This window comes from Melanotaenia boesemani, chromosome 6, assembly GCF_017639745.1.
Source record: "Melanotaenia boesemani isolate fMelBoe1 chromosome 6, fMelBoe1.pri, whole genome shotgun sequence".
Lineage (NCBI taxonomy): Eukaryota > Metazoa > Chordata > Actinopteri > Atheriniformes > Melanotaeniidae > Melanotaenia > Melanotaenia boesemani.
The window spans coordinates 17,695,563-17,714,974 of NC_055687.1; the positions used below are offsets into that span (position 1 = coordinate 17,695,563).

Genomic DNA, 19,412 nt, shown 5'->3' on the forward strand with positions numbered 1-19,412 from the left:
CCTCATCATCCGTCCCCCAAGGCCGCAAGCCCGGGCGGCGCAAGACGCACGCATCTCACAGGTACGGGTAGCGCGTCATTCTTTCTCGCCAATGCAGTGAAGGAGCGCGTGATGTAGTGAGCGATGATGAAATTTATTTAAATTTGGGAAAAGGGGATGAGAAAACGAAACGAAAACGACAAAAAAGGAATACAGTAACCAAGTAATGTCATACTGTCATCATGGTTTATTGTAAATGGTGATATATTGTAACATGATGCACCTCTTTGTATAACTGCATTATTGCAATGGTTCTTTAGATTTACATATTACAGACAGATTGGTAATTGACATTGGCATTAAAATGAGGAAAAGAAACACACACACAAAAATAACTCCAGAAGAAAGGCAAGGATCTCTCATATAGAGGCTCATCATGAGATGTTATATGTCCCACACAGGAGCTCATTTGATTAATTTCTGTGAACAATTTAGAAGTGGTCATCTCAGTGGACAAAGGGGTTGTAGTCCAATACAGTCATCTTCATATCATGATTTTCAGGCTTTCATCACATTCATCCAATGTAAGACCCAGTGTGTCAGTCAGATTTAGTTGGAAAGGTCAAGTTGTTATGGGACATTCACTGCTCTCATGATGTTGGTGTGACCAGACCCGGGAATCCAACCTGTCACCACAATCACCATGTCGCCCGACTTAAAGAATCCTCTTGCTTTCCCTGTGGTATGCAGAGAAGAGTATGTGAGTAATAGTTTTATTTTTAGGCTAAAGGATGTGAACCATCAGAAGAATAGCACACACACACACTGACCTATGTCCATGCCAAAGTTGACCCTGTTGTCAACATCATCAGCCCAGACAGGAGCAGGCAGAGGGTGGAAGAGGGCGGGAAACACACCTCTTAACAGCTGGGACTGACGGGCCACCTGAAGGAGAGAACCCGTGTTTGTTTCAATACAGGAAAACAACCACTGATTTATTTGACCTTTCCTGTACCTTTTAAAAAAAATAATGTTTTTCAGTCAAAACTTTAACTTAAAAAAAGTTATGTGATGCCGGGGCTTCCTAAAAAGTGCTCATTGCAGGAAAAAAAATATTAAAACTTTTTTTAAAAATTGCACTACAGCTATCAACAGAATTGGGAAAAACAATACAGATGAGATAGTACAGTAACCATGCAGCAGAGATATGGTATGGCCCGTTGTTTTCCTGCTACACCTCTTAGTATCACTAGATGGGACATGAATCACCAAAGTGTTTAGTCTGTCAATAGGACCTAGCATGTTTTAACAATTTCACTGATATCTTGTTATAACATGATAATATATTGTTCAAACATGAAACATTTAACATTATCACGTGACAAGTTTTACTGTGAGAACATGAAACACATGCCAATAATGTATTAATGTGATCATCCTTAAATGAAGAAATGACGTGTGGACAGTAGATCAGAGAAATGGATAATTTACAAGATTTGATAAAGATCTACTGCTTGAGACTGTGGAACAATGAATAATCACATTATAATAAGATATAAAATGTATTACAACTTTTATCATATAATGTGTAGGTATGTAGGCTGTAATAACATGAAAAAAGTTTGTTATAACAATGAAAAATACTGTTAAAACACTCAAATATAACATTTTAACAAAAGAAACATGTTAGAACAATACAACTTTTATATTATAATTTTATATGGTCCTGTTTTTCTTTTGGTTGGGCAGCAGAAATGTGTTTCAGAGCAAAACTAAATGAACAAAATCCTAAATACAGCCAAGAGAATCCCATACTTTAGATATTTCTGTAAATGCCTCCAAGTGGCAGCAACAAACCTTAACATGTAGATGTTATAAAGTTTAGCACCACTAGACTTTGTTTTGCAGACTGTTGGATTTTCCTAACAAAGTTAATTTGGCATCCATCTTGCATCCTGTCTCTCCTCTGAGATTTCTCTGGGCAGTAGAAGTTATTCCGATGTTGATTCTTGTCTTATTGTCTTTTCCTTTGCCCTGTCAGTTTCTTTCTTTTCCTCACTTCCTTCGATAATGTTCTCTTGTGTTTCTTTGCTAAATCAGCTAGTATGTGCATATAAAACAAAGTTGCTTGATATCCAGTTGTTGGTGTGTGGCATGGTGTAAAGCAAAACACAGCTGTTACAATGAACCAGGCTGGTAGAAAAAAGGATGTTGCATGGTAATGATGGATCCAGGAATGTGCCAATGAATGTCAGTGTGGCATTAAAATGAGAAGCACAGAGTTTTAAGTTTGGAAATTTATTTAGTATTGCTATGAAGTATGTTCAAGATTTAGATGTTGAGCATATACATCAAAATGTCAGGTGCATGCCATAAATGGAAAATAAATGTTCGGAGTATTTTCTTTTCTTTTTTTCCTTTTTTTTATGAATCTGCACCATTATGCTGTAAAACATTACAATCTGTCATGAGATTGGTCTAGAAAGGGTCTGTGCCAAACATTTCCTCCTTTTGCTTCTAAGCTACTACAGTAGAATTTCCTCTACAGAGAAATCATTAATAAGAAACATCAGGCTATGAGCTACACTGAGTCTATTTTAGGTAGTGGATAACTTTTATTGAAGTGTACCTAACTGTCTTGTATGGTGAAATAATTGAGGGTACCCTGTTTGCTAAAATGTGATACCATGAAGTCTTGAGTGAGAATAGATTGGTTTGTTTTTTGTTTGAGTTTCAGTAACCTCTCTCTCTAAAGGGAAATAATTCATTGTTACTCAGAATTACTCTACCCACAGAGGGATTTCCCTTACTGGTTGTTTGATTTAAAGGTCTTGTAGATGCCACGGTGAGTCAAATACCTCAATTGCTGAAACTTTTCTCAATAAGTTCATGTCACAAACTCCTTTGTTGATGATGATTTAATAATGTTGTTCTGGACCTATTTAAAGGACAAATCCTTGAAATTTCAAGGAGTTTGTTCTCCTTTAAATTTCAAGGAGAATATATATATATATATATATATATTCTCTAACACAAAATATATCTAGGATCATTTCCCTCAGCTTCACCTAATAACCAAAATGAACCTTTTAACACTTTAAGACCAACAGGAGCATCGACGCACCGATTGTTAGGAGCAACTTTAAAAGGTTAAAGATAATAAATGAATAAATATTATGCCCAGACAAGTCATTTGTGTCCCTTGTAGAAACCTTCATGAGCTTTTCTTTGAAACTGACATTGGGTTTAAAAATATCAGCAGAGGAAAATTGATTTACATTTTCATGCTCTCAGAATGAAAAAAAAAATGATGATCTTTCTCTAATTTCACCAACCAAGGACAGAACATTGTATTAATTATTTTGTAAGAACTGCTAATCATCTGAAACAATGCCTACACCAAACATCTGAAGGGAGATCATTTGCTAAGATTATTTGGGTTAAGGCTTGTGTTATGGTAATTGACATTACTTCATGCAGATTTTCACTGTGTTTTGTTTATTCTAAGTCTGTAATCTTCCGCCTTCACAAACATCCTGAGTAATACATGAGGCCTCCCTCACAAATAATGACAAAACTTTGGCCTGATACAATGCAAGTGTTGTCACAAGTGGAGATAAGAGTAAAGAATCTAAATGTGCTTCTTTGACTGCGAGGCTGACTTCTGACTTTTCATGTGAACCATGTTGATGGACCTAATTTGAATAAACTTATTATTTCCTAAAAGTTTTCTTTGCTCAAAATTGTCTTCATGAATACAGAGAAAAGCCCTAAAAGCAGGGTTTCACTATACAGATTTCTCACTTCAGTCGTTTTATTTATTAATCTTTTTAGATTCAGAAATATACCAAACTACGAAGGGTTTATGATTTTTTTAAGCTTCAGTGTCATTCATCATGACCCATCTACAAATAGTTAATAAGTTGATAACATATTTCACCTCAGAGCAAAATTGCCTGAGAAGAACTTTACAACAAATAAGATCCTCTTACTCTGTGATTTTGATCAACATTTTAACTATTTACAATAAACTGACAGCAAGAATAAATACTGACAGAATAATACAATGTTCAGTTTTGGAAAGCAAGACAAATGCTTCATTCATTCATCACAGATAGTTTTGCTCTTTAGTGGAGCAGATTGTACCTGAGGGCTTCTGGTAACTGCAATGATTGGACATCGAGGACGGTACCTGGACAGGAGATGTGCTGACCTGGAAAGGAGAGGAGGATGGATGAAGAGGGAATGTAAATGATCAGTAATGAACAAAATTTCCAGTGATGGATGACAAAATGAAGGGAAATATGTTCATTTCAACTATATTCCATATACTTAAAATTACATATATTACATATAAAAATATAAAAAATGTGGATGACTCTGAGTGCTTATGTTTTCTGTGACTGTGTGCATGTGGGCCTGTGCCAGATGTAAATTTTATTTTACAGCAGGAAATAAACACAAAAACAAGACAAAGGCAGAATGAAGTACTAGAGACACATAAAACTTTACCCCAGAGGACATACAAGCAGATACGATATAAACTGCAATATTCAGTATGACAACATTGTTTTGTAATTAAACACTAACATCTGTTGCAGCAACCTTGATGAGGCTGCACACCGTTTGCAGAGAAAAAGAGAAGCAGTTTGCTTGGGACATGCATAGGAATTCATTTGTGTTTACATATATGCAACTAAATGTGCAACAGATTGTTGCATTTTGAATTTTCAGTATTTATTAAACATTTACCTTCATGATTTTTAATCTGTTTTACAACCTCTAAGCAGGTGTCTTAGTGAATGATTCATTTCAGGTAATTTTTAATTTATCCAGCACCAATTCACAATAAAACAGGGATCTCCAATTCTGGTCCTTGTGAGCTACTGTCCTGCAGGTTTTGGATTCTACCCTGATGCAACACACCTGACTCATATCACTGGGTCATTAACAGGCTTGTGCAGAGGTGTGTTGTAGTAGGAGACATCTAAAACTTGCAGGACAGTAGTTTACAAGGACCGGAGTTGGAGGCCCCTGCAATAAAATGTAATGTGCAATAAAACCAACAATCCCTTTTGAGCAAGATTTAAGTAACAAATACAAAGCACCTACTACACATTCACTGTAGTTTTCCACAAGGATTGGAAATTAGTGGGGAAAAAACTGCAAAAATGCATGAGGATTTGAAATGCATTGTTAAAGTTTCATGGTCAAAACATTGGGCAAATTGAAAAAAAAAAAAGGTGAGCTTGTTTTTATTCCATATACTGAGCCAATACTGAACTCTTGGACTCCACAAGGCTTCTGAAGGTGTCCTATTGTATCAGATACAAACCCACTGGTGGGAGCTCCTTTTGACCAAATGTTGTCCTGCTGAAAGTGGCAACTTCTATGCTACTACGGTGTTTGCAGCCCACAATGTGGCAAAGATATGAATGCCTAGGACAGGATTATGGAAACATTGTCCACCAACCTGACATGCAACAGGGTGTTATGTACTGGTTTCTGACACCTTTCTGTTATTGCCATCATTGGGTTTCAGAGTTTTGCAGTTCTTGTATGGCCCTGTTCTTGCTCTCCATCTTGCAGCTGTTCTTCCCTAAACCATCTTAGCATGACATACCTAGAAACCCCCAAAACACCTGCCATGTTGGAGAATCTCTGACATGGTTTCTTAACTTTCAAAGTCACACACATCCTTTTTCTACCATTGTTTCCTGCCCCCAACAAATCAGCTTTAAGTGACAGCACACACAGCGCCTAATAAACCCCCAATCTAACAAGTGTTAGAAGAAAATCAGATTTTTCAGTTAGTTGACCAAGACACATGCTCTTGTCTGGATGTTGGGTTGGTATATATACCTGCCGCTGGTGGTGAGGACTATGATGGCCCCAGCACAGCATTTGAAGGATGATTCAACAGCTCCAATGGCAGTGACTTCTGTGGGGTCAGAGGACAGAGGAGTGAGGCGGCGTAGCTCCTCAAACAGCTGCTGGTGGAAAATGGCCGCCTCAGCCTCCCTGCAGATCTGACAGAAAGCAGCAGAGACAGAAAGTGAGTGTGAGCAGCACACAGAAGACTGGTGGGTTATCAGAGGGCACTAAGTCAGTTGGAACAAAATGGATGGCATCTGTGCACAGAAACACGCACCGAGTGCATCATTGCAACTGCCTCCAAAGGAAACAGTCCCTTGGCAGTCTCTCCAGATAACATTACACAGTCGGCTCCATCCAGCACTGCATTGGCTACGTCACTGCTCTCAGCTCTGGTTGGCCGTGGGTGGGACACCATGCTCTCTAGCATCTGAAAACACATAAATTCATGTTAAGAATAATACAAAAGTTTCCACTAGAAAGAGACTTTATGAATAAATCAGTCAACATTAAACACTTTGGATCTTTATGTGTCCAAAGAGACAAAAGGGATGAAAGACATACAGAAACTAGACAGGAGATAATAGCTTTGAAGATGGATGAACAGTATTAGAAGATAAATGAGAGATCATTAAGAGTAAGACAGGTGATTATCTATTTCCTAGATCATTACTGGTGTGCTGGACATAAAGTAATATGAGTCAATAAGGAGGGCAGACTGCTGAAAACTGAGATATCTGGCTGAATCACCTCAGAGTCTATAGTTAGGAAGCTGCAGATAATACTGATTAGTGTTTGCGTGTGGGTGTTGTTTGTGAACAAATGCTGTCACTGCGAGTCAGGAGTGGTAGCATAAACAAGATACAGCGCTGTGACTTAACATGGCTGCAGGACTGTGTGTGCATATATTTGTGTTTCTGTGTGTGATAGTGTGAAACAGACTGTGTGTGAGTGCATTATGCAGGAGTGTAAGGTTAATGCTCGTCTGATAGATCTTAATGTAAGTTTTCATGAAGCCACTTGATTGATTAAAACTACAGTTAGGAGTCCACATTTGCCTATTTAATTACTTTGGTATCCCTTTATATGACTGCACTTGTGTGTGTGCGCGTGTGTGTGTGTGTGTGTGTTCTGACCTGTGTGGCACAGATGACTGGCTTCCCAGCAGAGTTGCAGCGCCCAATCATCATCTTCTGAGCAATGAAGACTTTCTCAGCAGGAATCTCAATTCCCAGGTCACCCCTGGCAACCATCACGCCATCACTCTCTGCTAGGATCTCCTCAAAACTGCCACACAGATTGGAACGAGCAGATGAAAGATTGAGTGTTTGAAGGTAAAAAGGACAGAGTAGAAGGAAGGCTCAAATACAAGTATGTGGACAAAAACAACAATATTGCTTGTTTTTGTGAATTGTCCAAAAATAGGTCTGGCTTGTACAAACTGCATCTGTAGGTTGAAAAATATTCAAAATAGCATTGAATCATCTTCTAAATCCCAAATTAGGGATGACATCCAGGAAGCAGAACGCTGATTTAGATGTAAGAAAACATGCAGCTGCATTAGATGTAAACAGGACTTGTCACGGCGAATGTTCACACACAGCATCCTTATTATGTAAAATTTAATCTTTATGATCCAATCTAAAAAAATTCCACTAAATTAAAACTGTAGTTAAGACGCAGTCAGCAGCCAGCGAGCAGGAGAAAACATGAGATAAGTAATGGAAGTATGACAGTGGTGATATAAACTGTGTCACATATTTTAGGTGGCAGCAATAACTTACACAGTCAACCACGGAGATTGCTTATCGTACGTGTCAAATCCAGAGCTGACAAATGTCACAGCTTCTCTCACAGCGGGCAGACCACCATCAGTGGTAGATTTATGAGTGTTGTCATGGCCTCATTATGACTCGCTGCCTGCAGCTACATTATGACTTAAAATAACACTGCCTAAACGGTTTTAATTGAGTGGTATTTTCCTTTACTCACTTCTGAACTCCTTGCCGACTCTCCACCTTGCTGATCACTTTGATATCTCGTCCATGTGGCCCCAGAGCTCGACGCACATTCTTCACATCCTGGGCCGAGCGGATGAAGCTGGCAAACACCATATCTACACCATGAGCCACCCCAAACCTCAGATCAGTCTCATCCTGCTCGCTGACAGCCTGCAGGCCAATAAGGTCCCGGCCAGGGAGGTTAACGCCTTTACGGCTGCAGAGCATCCCACCTGCTTCCACTAACGCATCCACCCAGTCTGAGCCTGCAGAGACCAGATAAGAAAAGGGATGGGAAGGTGGATCCTGTCAGAAAACTCCAATGGAGCCTTCACAAGTAAATTATTATGAGGCAAAAGAGATTCTTGACATAGTATAACAGCAACAAAACAAAGCACACTTCACGAAGCATGAAAATAATAGCAAATAGGGATATAAAGATAATTTTAGTTATAATAATAATAATAATAATAATAATAATAACAATAATAATAATAACAATAATAATAATGTGTGTGAGCTTAAATTGTTCAGTCTCAAGCATTTGGTGCAAAATGAGTATATTATTTATGCTTGTAAAATTTCATAGTAAAAAAGTAAAAGAGTGCCATGAAATGTTTTGTCTCCCCCAAATAATTTGAAGGGGCTGAAGCGCAAATAAATAGTAAAGATCAAGCTGATGTCTGGAGGGCTAAGAAAATGTCATGAGAGAACTGCTCATAAGACTGCTAGGATTAAAAACTAACAACCCTGCAGGCTAGACCTTCAGGAAGGTTTAGCACAGTCTAGAGCAAGCTGTGCACAGTTCTGCTGTGCAGCAACACCTAAACAAGCATGATCTTAATGAAAGAGAGCATAATTCAGCATTAAAAGTTTGCAAACCAGTATTTAAACCATCCTAATACAGTTTACAAACAAGCCCTGACATCTCCATCTGTTAAACATGGAGATGGATTGATTGCATTTGTTGGGGCTTATGATGCAGCCAATAGCACAAGGAGACTCTAATACACCTGCTGTATCATTACTAAAAACACCGGAGTTCACTCCTTATTAAGCAAACTCGATCACAGATGTGTATATTTAGATATCTGCCTCCAGCTAAAAAAAACTATTCAAACTTTTTTCTAAGCTCAGTTTGTCATCATTACACATTTATACACTCAAATGCCTCTTTTACAATGTCCTGCAAGCCTCCTTTTGGACATATAGTGCTTTAGTTATGACACAAATATTACACTGTTATATATGAAACATCAATGATTAATTCACTGAAATAATGTACTTGTGCAGACCATGTTTCAACCACCAGTGAAATATGATTTCAGATAAAAAGCTATTAAAAACTGGCAAAATCTCTCAAATGAATTAAATTATTACTGAAAATGTTGTTTGTTTGTTTGTTTTTTACTTTTGATGTTGTAAATGCATCCTCACTGATTAAAAAGTAGGTGAAAAAAAGTTCCTAAACAGAAATTACCATAAACCAAGAACCATTTTGAAAACAGTTTGCTTACTGGAGATGTATGTATATAGACTGATCCATCCATCCATCCATCCATCCATCCATCCATCCATCCATCCATATCCATCCATCCATCCATCCATCCATCCATCCATATCCATCCGTTCCATCCATCCATCCATCCATCCATCCATCCATCCATATCCATCCATCCATCCATCCATCCATCCATATCCATCCATCCATCCATCCATCCATCCATCCATCCATATCCATCCATCCATATCCATCCATCCATCCATCCATCCATATCTATCCATCCATCCATCCATCCTATCCATCCATCCATACATCCATATCCATCCATCCATCCATCCATCCATCCATCCATCCATCCATCCATATCCATCCATCCATCCATCCATCCCATCCGTCCATCCATCCATCCATATCCATCCATATCCATCCATCCATCCCATCCATCCATCCGTTCCATCCATCCATCCATCCATCCATCCATCCATCCATCCATATCTATCCATCCATCCATCCATCCATCCATATCCATCCATATCCATCCATCCATCCATCCATCCATCCATCCATCCATCCATATCCATCCATCCATCCATCCATATCTATCCATCCATCCATCCATCCATCCATCCATCCATATCCATCCATATCCATCCATCCATATCTATCCATCCATCCATCCATCCATCCATCCATCCATCCATATCCATCCATCCATCCATCCATCCCATCCGTCCATCCATCCATCCATATCCATCCATATCCATCCATCCATCCCATCCATCCATCCGTTCCATCCATCCCATCCATCCATCCATCCATCCATCCATCCATCCATCCATCCATATCCATCCATCCATCCATCCATCCATCCATCCATATCTATCCATCCATCCATCCATCCATCCATATCCATCCATATCCATCCATCCATCCATCCATATCCATCCATCCATCCATCCATCCATATCTATCCATCCATCCATCCATCCATCCATCCATCCATCCATCCATCCATCCATCCATATCCATCCATATCCATCCATCCATATCTATCCATCCATCCATCCATCCCATCCATCCATCCATCCATCCATCCATCCATCCATCCATCCATCCATCCATCCATCCATATCCATTCATTTTCTATACTGCTTATTCCAGTTTAGGGTCACAGAGGAGTAAAATCCATAGAATATAAAGACTGAAATAGAATGAAATACTAATTCTGGTTTGTTTAGAGCAACATGATCCATGTTACCTAGCTCTAATACTTTGAGTGCAATGAGGCCGTCATCAATGTAGATCCTTGCTCCCTTCTCGAGAACTTGAGGCAGGTTGGGATAGTCCACCCAGATAATCTGTCCATCTGTCTTGTCTTTGTCACTCTTGGCTGTCACGACTCGCACATGGTTACCCTTTACCAGCTCCACCTCCTCTTCCACTTTCTATGTAAAGACACACGAGTAAAAATCACAAAATGTCAGGAAAAAACACTGCAAACACATTTTTAGAGACAAGCAGCACTTTTTTGTTGACACATGTACTTGCAAACCCATGGATGGCATTATCATATTTACACCATCATCATGTCACTAAATATATAAAATGATCTAAAACAGAAGAGAGTTAGTGACACAGTTTTATCTTCCTGTGAACCTATTAAGCTGATTTTGGAGAAGACACAAGAAGGAAGGCTCAGTGTCGAGAATGCATGTCATGCAGAGCATTTTGTAAGCTAATCAAAGCATGAAGAGGGTGCCAACAGCTCGGAGGTATTTACTCAACAAAGCTGACGGAAAGCAACAGCATCACAGTGAATGAGACAATAAAATAATAATGAAAAATCAAAGTAGCACGCACCCACAGCTGTTGTTTTTCCAAGAAAAGCAACAACCTGTTACAAATCACGTAGCACACCAGGAGTCAACATAATTTCTGCACCTCTTACACCTGACTGCATGCATCTGCTTGATTAGACTGATAGATAGAGCACAACATATTCACCCCTTTCACTAAGCCAGTGCGGATCTCCGGGCCCTTCGTATCCAAAGCGATGGCCACCGGTCGATAGTACAAGGGGTCAGAGGTCATTGTCTCCACTGCCTCTCTGATGTTTTTGATGGTCTCACTGTGGTACTGTGTTGAAAGAACAGACACACTGAGTGAGTGAAAAACCAAAGCACGTTGGTATGTGAGAATGAGTACAGAGAGAAATGTATACAGTATGTTGTACATACTTCATGAGAGCCATGAGAGAAATTAAGACGAGCAATATTCATCCCAGCCTTGACCATCTCCTGGAGTTTGGGAACAGATCGAGATGCAGGACCTGAGAGAGAAAAATTGTAAAAGAGAGAACACGATTCATTAAAGCTGATTTGAGAATCATGTGATGCTTTTTACAGAATAAATGAAATGTTCGTCTCTGTTTTTAGCTTTTGGACGTTTGATAAGCCAAGAAACTTACATTAAATGTAAAACAAATTCTTAATACAACTCTGTTTGGCTGCTGTGTGAAATGTAAATATGTCATGATTAGCTAATTATTCAACCTCCATATTTGATTTGTTTCAGCACAAAGATAGCATATAAGTGTGAAAAAAAATTGTCTGAAAGTATTTGCTCATTTCGAATGTGATGCCAGCACCATGTTTCTGAGAGTTAAGACAGGAGAATGTTTACCACTGGGTTGCATCACCTCCTCCTTTGAAGCAGAAGCCCAGTTGCTTGATTTTTAAGAGGATATTTTCCCAGTCAGACGCCATGGTGATTCAGTGTCCCCTCACAGCAAGAACTGCTCCTGGTTCTAACCTCAGCTTTGTGTGTAAAGTTTGAATGTTTCTCTTGCCCCTGTGGGTTTTTCTGTGGATGCTGCTTTCCTCCCACAGACCAAAAACATGCATTTTGGACATTTCAGCTGAACCTAACTAGGCTTAAAGTTGTCTCTGCCAATGGCAAATTAAAGGGAATTTATGCTAGATGTCAAGGCCTGTGCGAAAACAAATTCATAATCCTCACAACTAAGTGAGTGAGAACTTGGCCCTTTTGCAGCTGGCTGTTAACATCCCAAATATTTGCAACCACACAGCCTGTGGATAGACAGTTCAGGCACCTAGTTTAATTTCCATGTAGAAAAACAGAATACTAGACAAATAAAATGAAGAGTAGAACAAAAAAGATGTTTGTTTTGATGAGACTCTTTGCAGGAGAATTCACATAACCCAGACGTATACAGTGTACTGTGGAATAATTACATGCCCACACATACTGGAAAAAATGGCACTTCACACAAAAAGCTGAGGCTGGAACCTCTGCAGGAACCCAAAAGACAGCATGTGTAGGATTGCGTCCACATCTGTAGAGTCCTAACTTTCTTATGGACGTAGACACAGAAACCAAAAATTCCCTATTATTAAGGACAATGTGCCTCATTCAAAACTGTTCTTATGAACAAATTTGCTCTTAAATCCTACCTCCGAGCATTTTACGAAAGTTGTGGGATTCACCAAAATCTTCGTATCTCAGGAATACTCTAACAAACACCTTAGTGCCAACACAGAATCAGCATTTGTGTTTTCTGTTTATTAAAAAATACAACAATAAAACTACAGTAAAGTCTTTGTTAGATTTTTAAATAACTTTTGGTGAAGTACAAAACGTTTTATTTAAGATAAATAGCAAGATATTTCAGATCCTTTCCAAATGTATCAGTTCCCATAAGGGAACATTTTTACTGTTTTTCTTCTATTTTATTAGTTCAAGAATAAGTCACAGTCCAGATGGATCTAATTCTATTGCTGGATTTCCTAACACCATCAGTGCAAAAGACACACACACAAACATGCCAGATGTTTTTCTCAACCACAAAATCATCACCCCATACATGTCCAAGTCCCCTGTGGCTCCCAGATCCACCTGCTGAATGTGGCCTTTAATGTTTAGAACTTACTACAACAGAGGCTTTTTATTATAATAATTAGTTTTTATTAAGAAATCAAGGTTATTTCCTGGTTGATAACACCAATCAGACTCACCTGGAGGATTCATCAGATGCACCTGCTAGACAGGCCAATCTTCATAGCTGTCAGTTAATTCATTTTCTCTTAAATTCTCTTATTCAAGAGATTAAATAACAAATTGCAGCCCAGCTTTAAAACAAAAGATGTTTGTCTGTTTGTCCACAAGCCACTCCTCCAGATGACTGAGGAGCACTTCAAGTTATTGTATTCTCTAATTAGTTTCTCTTTTTCTGAGCAGGAATTAACAGCAAGCTATCAAATGTACCACCACTGACAGTCAAACCCTGGCAACACCAGACCTGGCTGTCTTACAGGAAGCCCACGACGACATGTAACCGTTGCCAGACAACAAACTTGAAACTGAGACTCGCTGTCTGCTGTTGGCTGCAATACTCACCGATGGTGCAGATTATGCTGGTGTTTCTCGCTGTGATTGGCTCCTGGTCGATGTCCAGCAGACAGAGATGCTCCAGGAAGGTGTCAGCCATGCTGGCATCCAGCTGCTGGCGCTGAATGAAAGAGTCTGGCATAGTCATCACCTCTGAGTAGCGCCTGATGCGAGCTACAGTGACAGAAAAATGCTGTCAGTAGGGTGAAGTTACTAGTGAAACTCTTCTGCCCTCTGTCAGCAAAAGCACCAAAAAATATATGATAAATGCAGGAGTCACACAAAATTACACAACAGTCAGCCATTTTGTTCATTATTAACATGAAATCCAAACATCCCTGCTCTGAAAATATGTGCTGACTACCTCACAGAAGGCATTTGAAAACACACAAAGGCTAATAATATGGAGGGAATTTAATGGTTTTTAAGTTGGCATTTGAAAAGAAAATGAACAAGGCACATCTCCACAAGGCAACTGTTTAATTTAATTTAATTTAATTTATAACAGCCTATTTATTAAGTAATTGGTAAAAAAGGAGAAGATGTCTCTTTGTATTAAACCAAATATTTTCTCCATCTCTACTGGAGCAGGAAGTAGAGGAAAATAAGACATTGCTTTTGATGAGCATTTACACAGATGGTGGCTGCATGTCTGTTGTCAGCTTAGGAGCTGAAAGTCTTTTTCCATCCAAAAGCACAGGATGAAAGAAAATCTTCCAGAAGGATATTACAAGGGAACAGAGGAGAGAGCAAAACAGGACATTAACGCCCCTTTTTTTTATTTTTATAAAAATACAATTTCAGCACTGTTGCAGAGCATGTTGTAGTAGAGCAACGGTGCATTTAAAACAATGAAGCCATTAGACCATGAAGACAGTTATGACTCAACAGTTAAGGCTCTCAGTTGCTGATAGTAAGGTCAAATTTTAAGCCTCTGAAGGCCCCATGATGAGCCCTTGAGTAAAAGTATTTACACTGATCCACTAAAACATAATGACTACTGACAGTGAGTGAAATCTTTTAGAACACAACGTTAGCTGGAAAAACCTTCATCTTGGCATTCGTGTGGATGTAAACTCTGACACTTTCTACCAACCTTAACATTTTTGCAGACCAGTTACACCCTCAAATGGCTGTCACACTCCCCTACAGTGGCAACCCCCAGAATGACAGCAGTGGATGGTGCCAAAACCACTTCTGGTTCACAGAACATAAATAATATGATGGGTTCACTCTTACTCTAAAACCACCAGATGAGAGCTGCCTGGTATACAGGCATATTAATTACATAGTGTGAACACTGTAGTCCCTGGTGTCATTGGCTGTGGCTCTTATATAACACTAAGAACTTTTAATGGTCTAAGAATGTAAAATAAACCTGTGACCAACTTCAGCTAAAATCATGCCAACATGTGAGGCCGCTGCTATGACATGTTTACTAAACAGCCAACAGAAAAGCAGCATGACACACAAACAAATCTGACACATTTTGTGAACATAAAAAAAATGATTTAACATTTAAGTTAGAATTAGTGGAGGTAAATTGTGCAAAATGAAATGTTTGAGATTCCACTAAAGAAATGTTGGCTGGGTTTTGTCAGCAGATGTGTATGATGTGTCCTCCAGCTGTTATCTTGACTGCATCATGGAGATCACAGCTTATAATTCATTGTTCAGGCTATATAAATTATACACAATTTCATACCTGCGTTTATTGCCATGCTGTGAAGCGTGGTTTGTAAAAAAAACTTACTACTAAAGTCTCACTAAAAGACAGTTGTCACCTTTACACTCTGCTCTGGGTATCATGTTGTGACCTCATCGTCTAAACAAACAAGAATATGTGGAAAAATCTTCAGCTTTTTCTGTAATGCATGTGTGACAGATAAAGGCTTCTTCTCTATTGTGGTAAAAAGAAAAAATATTTATATAGCTAGTATACAGAACAACATTAGCATTCATGTACAGTCATGCCTCTGGTCCCCTGACAAAAACAAGCTCAAATATCATTTTTCTGTTAGCTCTGTTTTTTCTTTTTACCAACCTAAAGATAAATATCTGGCAGTCTGACAGTCAGATGATTAGAGTTTCTTCTGAGAAAACAGCTTCTGGCTGTAAATGAGCCTATGAAAGTTGTGTGAGTGAACCAAGATATTCTAGCTGTGGGTTTTAAAATCAAAAGATTGAGCAGAAAAAAGTTCAAATGTTTCATAGATCCAAGGAAAAATTCCTTGTTATCACAGTATTGATTTGCTTGATTAGAGTTAAGAATATATCTGCTCTTTGCTCACTACAATGACAAGCAAATACTACTAAACTATACTAGTGATTGCTTTCCAGTCCAGTTCAACCAGAGTTTGAACCAGGAAATGGAGCCCACATCTTTAATGCAGAGCAGCGTGGAGCTGGGCGGTGGGTTTTGATTTTGAACAATGGAGTCCATTTTGAAGGATGTCACAGTCAGTCAAGCCTGCAATTTCTGCCACCGCGGGGAGGACAGAGTAAAGGTGGTGAGGAAGAGCGTAGAGCCTGTTAGACAAGGTCAGTGCAAACAGCAAAACACTGAGTGAAAAGGTGAGGATGAAGAGGGGTGACATAGAGGAGATGTCAGGTAAAAAAAAGTAGGAATGGTTGTCTGTGGATCTGTGAAAAAATAATATTTTCTTTGCTTTTTACGATGACCACCTAACAAACTTGTCTAGTGTAATGTTTATTAGTTTTGGGAATAAGCTCAAGTCCTCTGGAGTGAAAGGACATCCAGTCATATAGGAGGACTGGCATATTCCCCAATGTCAGTGTTGACTGGAGGTTTTGCAACATAATTTCTGTATCTGTCAGTTTTTCCTCTTTCCAGTTGTGTCTTTTTCTCCTCTCTCTGCACCTCCTTGTGACCCAGTTCTGCTGCACTGCTGCACACATCATTGCAGGTCCCACTGGGATCCTCCTCCGACACTTCCCTCTGTGTGTACACATGGAAACACACACACTGATACCTGTTACTGGAAGGCTGACTATAAATAAATCAGGCTTTAGGTCAAAGACACTAAAGTTGCCAAATATCAGTCCATGCAAAGACATGATGACTGATAATAAAGGAGAATCTGGTGATGGGCGTGGCCACAACATATAAGGAGTGGCTGACTTGCAATTTATCACATTCTCAAATGAACACAGGTCATAGTGTCTGTCTGTGTATAACTGATCTGGGAACCAGAGATTTTCTCTGCCTTTCTACTCTGGACTGAATTTAAAAGCCTCTGTATGAACACTGACCATAAAAATCATAAAGAGCTTCCATCAGTCATGTAAAACATTCACTAAATGGTGGTCATTTCTGACTATTTAAAACTAATTAAAGTTGTCTGGAGTGACGGAAAACTAAGCTGCATTAACAACAAAAAAGAAAACCATCAGTTATCTTACCCATATTGAGTATTCCTTCCATTAAACAGTTCAGTTCCTCTCACTTTTTGCTAGCTAATTGTGTCTGGATTTCTTTGTCTTTATGCCTTCCCCAAAACTGTCAACTGGTCTTTTACTGTGAACAAGCCTCTTTCTCTCCTTTGTAGCTTCTGACCCCTCTGCTGCCCTCTCCCCTCTCATCTCTCCTCCCACTTTCGTCATTTGGAAATAGGTTGTCTAAACTCACTGAACCAACATGATACTAAAAATGGAAACACTTTTTTTGTCTACTGGCCTGTGCTGACACAATCTGGTGCACATTTGGATAAGGTTAGGGTTTTATAAAGCTGACTGTCAGGATGTTGCCTGCCAATTTTATCAATCGACGGAAGGACGGACAGACAGACAGACAGACAGACAGACAGACAGATAGATAGATAGATAGTACTTTTGTATAACTTGAAAATCTAATATTGAATATATTGCACAATTTACTAAATAACAGATGCAGCCACAAAATGTTGAGTAGTACATATATGGTCCCAGACAATATGCATGCTTTTAAAAGCAGCAGTTGTATGATCAAAAGGTTATAAAGGTAAGCAAGAGCAGCGTGAGGTATTCCCTCCAAGACAGCTGGCTTTGTGATAGTAATTTGAAGTGCATGTAAAATTATGTAAAATGTAATAATTAATTTAATTAACAACTATATCTTCTGTCTTTTTACTTTGTGTTGTGAATTCTTCTTCTTTTAATAAATCTAAACTGCCATTAGAAAACAAAAATAATACTTTAGTCTTCAGTGCCTGCTTGTGTAGTTTTCTCCTTTCACGTTTATACATTAGAAATACCTTTCATGAGTTAAAATAATTGATTTTAATAAAATAGTTTTAGGGTTTCAACATTGCAAAGTTTTAAAGCTGCAATCAATATATGATTCTTGAAGTAATTAACTGTGTAAAAGCTAAATACACACTTTTCAAATGTAGCTTATTCTCCCCTTTTTTATTATTTAAGTACATACCTGTGATTATATGCGGCTCATTACTACCACAGTGATAAGTAAAGACTATGAATAAGTCATTAATTAAACATTGTCCGGATGGCCAGCAGCACATTCACATGCTCATAATGATCTTAGTTTGTTTTTGTTTGTTTTTTTTTTTTAAGTCAAAAACTTTTTTTGCCAGGGTAGAAGTAACCATCACCAGCTGTTCACTTTAATGATCTACGACTGAGTCATTAGGCCTTAACAAAGATTTTCTTTATCATTCATATTTCCCCACAATGTATAAAACTTTTAATAAAATGTTAGGCTACTTTTTAGAAATCTTGTCGTTTAGAAAGTTGTCTTTGTCCTGCAGGTTTTGTATTCACAACATGCTGCTGCTTCATTGGAAAACTCCAAAAACACATACTGACTAAAATCTGTGAGACTGATCATGTCTGGTGTCATACTGTGTGTGCGCGAGACAAGGAGGCGACATATGGAGGAGAAAACTAGTTTCAGCCAGGTTTTGGAAGCAGCTTGGAGGTGCACTCTGCAGAGTTGAATCCATGCACAGTCACGCACAAGCTGACTGACAGAAGGCGTAAATCTTTAGCTAAGGGTGCAAACAGACCTTTGCTCCGGAGCTGAGTACTGAAAGTCAGACCTGCAGCTCTGTGAAGCACACACCCCGCATGAGACAGCAACGCCACGCGGTAATTAGCAAACGGATCAAAGGTCATCTTTACGCATGCAGAGTGCGCGTGCAATATTATCATATTCAAATTAAATTTGCACAATTAATACAAAATACGTCACCCCTTCTTTTGTAGAAATACCATGGGACTTTCTCCCATTTTTCTTCATTTTTTAAGGAAAAAAAAAATCCTTTGAATTCTGAAAGCAAACAGATTTTAAAAAGTAAACATAGACTGATCAATACGCTGAGGAGCGACAGGGTGGAAAGCAGGCACTAAGTAAACATTCTTGTTACACAACAGCAGGATACAACAAGAAGCAAAGACAAACTAGTTTAGAAAGAACGAACAGACACTGTAAAGTTTAGGTAGCAAAGTTTATATCTTCCCCGAGAGCCTTAATGGCTGAAGCAGTATAGATAATGAATTAATGAGCTTATATCTTTAGGAAAGGGAACATCACCAACCTGTTGGACACGGAGCAGGTCAAGACTGAAAGGTGAGCAGCACTGAGCAGGAATAAGAGCGGTTTTAATAAGACAATGTGTTTGTGTGTTTTA

The 19,412-nt window shown here is 38.8% G+C and overlaps 1 protein-coding gene across 2 annotated transcripts; it reads right to left on the reverse strand.

Moving 5' to 3' along the window:
- Nucleotides 1–206: 206 nt before the first annotated feature.
- On the reverse strand, nt 207–19,404 carry pklr (pyruvate kinase L/R). Of its 2 annotated transcripts, none has more exons than XM_041989203.1 (12): nt 19,320–19,404; nt 13,774–13,938; nt 11,595–11,686; nt 11,362–11,493; nt 10,616–10,802; nt 7,846–8,119; nt 6,990–7,140; nt 6,131–6,283; nt 5,842–6,008; nt 4,126–4,192; nt 810–924; nt 207–716 (listed from the first exon to the last, which is right to left on the reverse strand). In XM_041989203.1, the coding sequence occupies exons 2-12, from the start codon at nt 13,910–13,912 to the stop codon at nt 610–612; spliced, it is 1,584 nt and encodes a 527-aa protein (XP_041845137.1). In that variant the 5' UTR covers nt 13,913–13,938; nt 19,320–19,404; the 3' UTR covers nt 207–609. The 2 variants fall into 2 exon arrangements, with proteins under 2 accessions (XP_041845137.1, XP_041845136.1); XM_041989202.1 differs by lacking the exon at nt 19,320–19,404 and adding an exon at nt 17,188–17,328.
- Nucleotides 19,405–19,412: the final 8 nt, after the last annotated feature.

Coding starts and splice junctions, on each gene's coding strand:
- pklr (XM_041989202.1), bottom strand. CDS start 17,209: ATGGAAGGAATACTCAATATGG. Junction 11,687..13,773: donor CAGCATAATCTGCACCATCG/GTGAGTATTGCA, acceptor TTTCTCTCTCAG/GTCCTGCATCTCGATCTGTT. Junction 6,009..6,130: donor CAGTTGCAATGATGCACTCG/GTGCGTGTTTCT, acceptor GCTTTCTGTCAG/ATCTGCAGGGAGGCTGAGGC.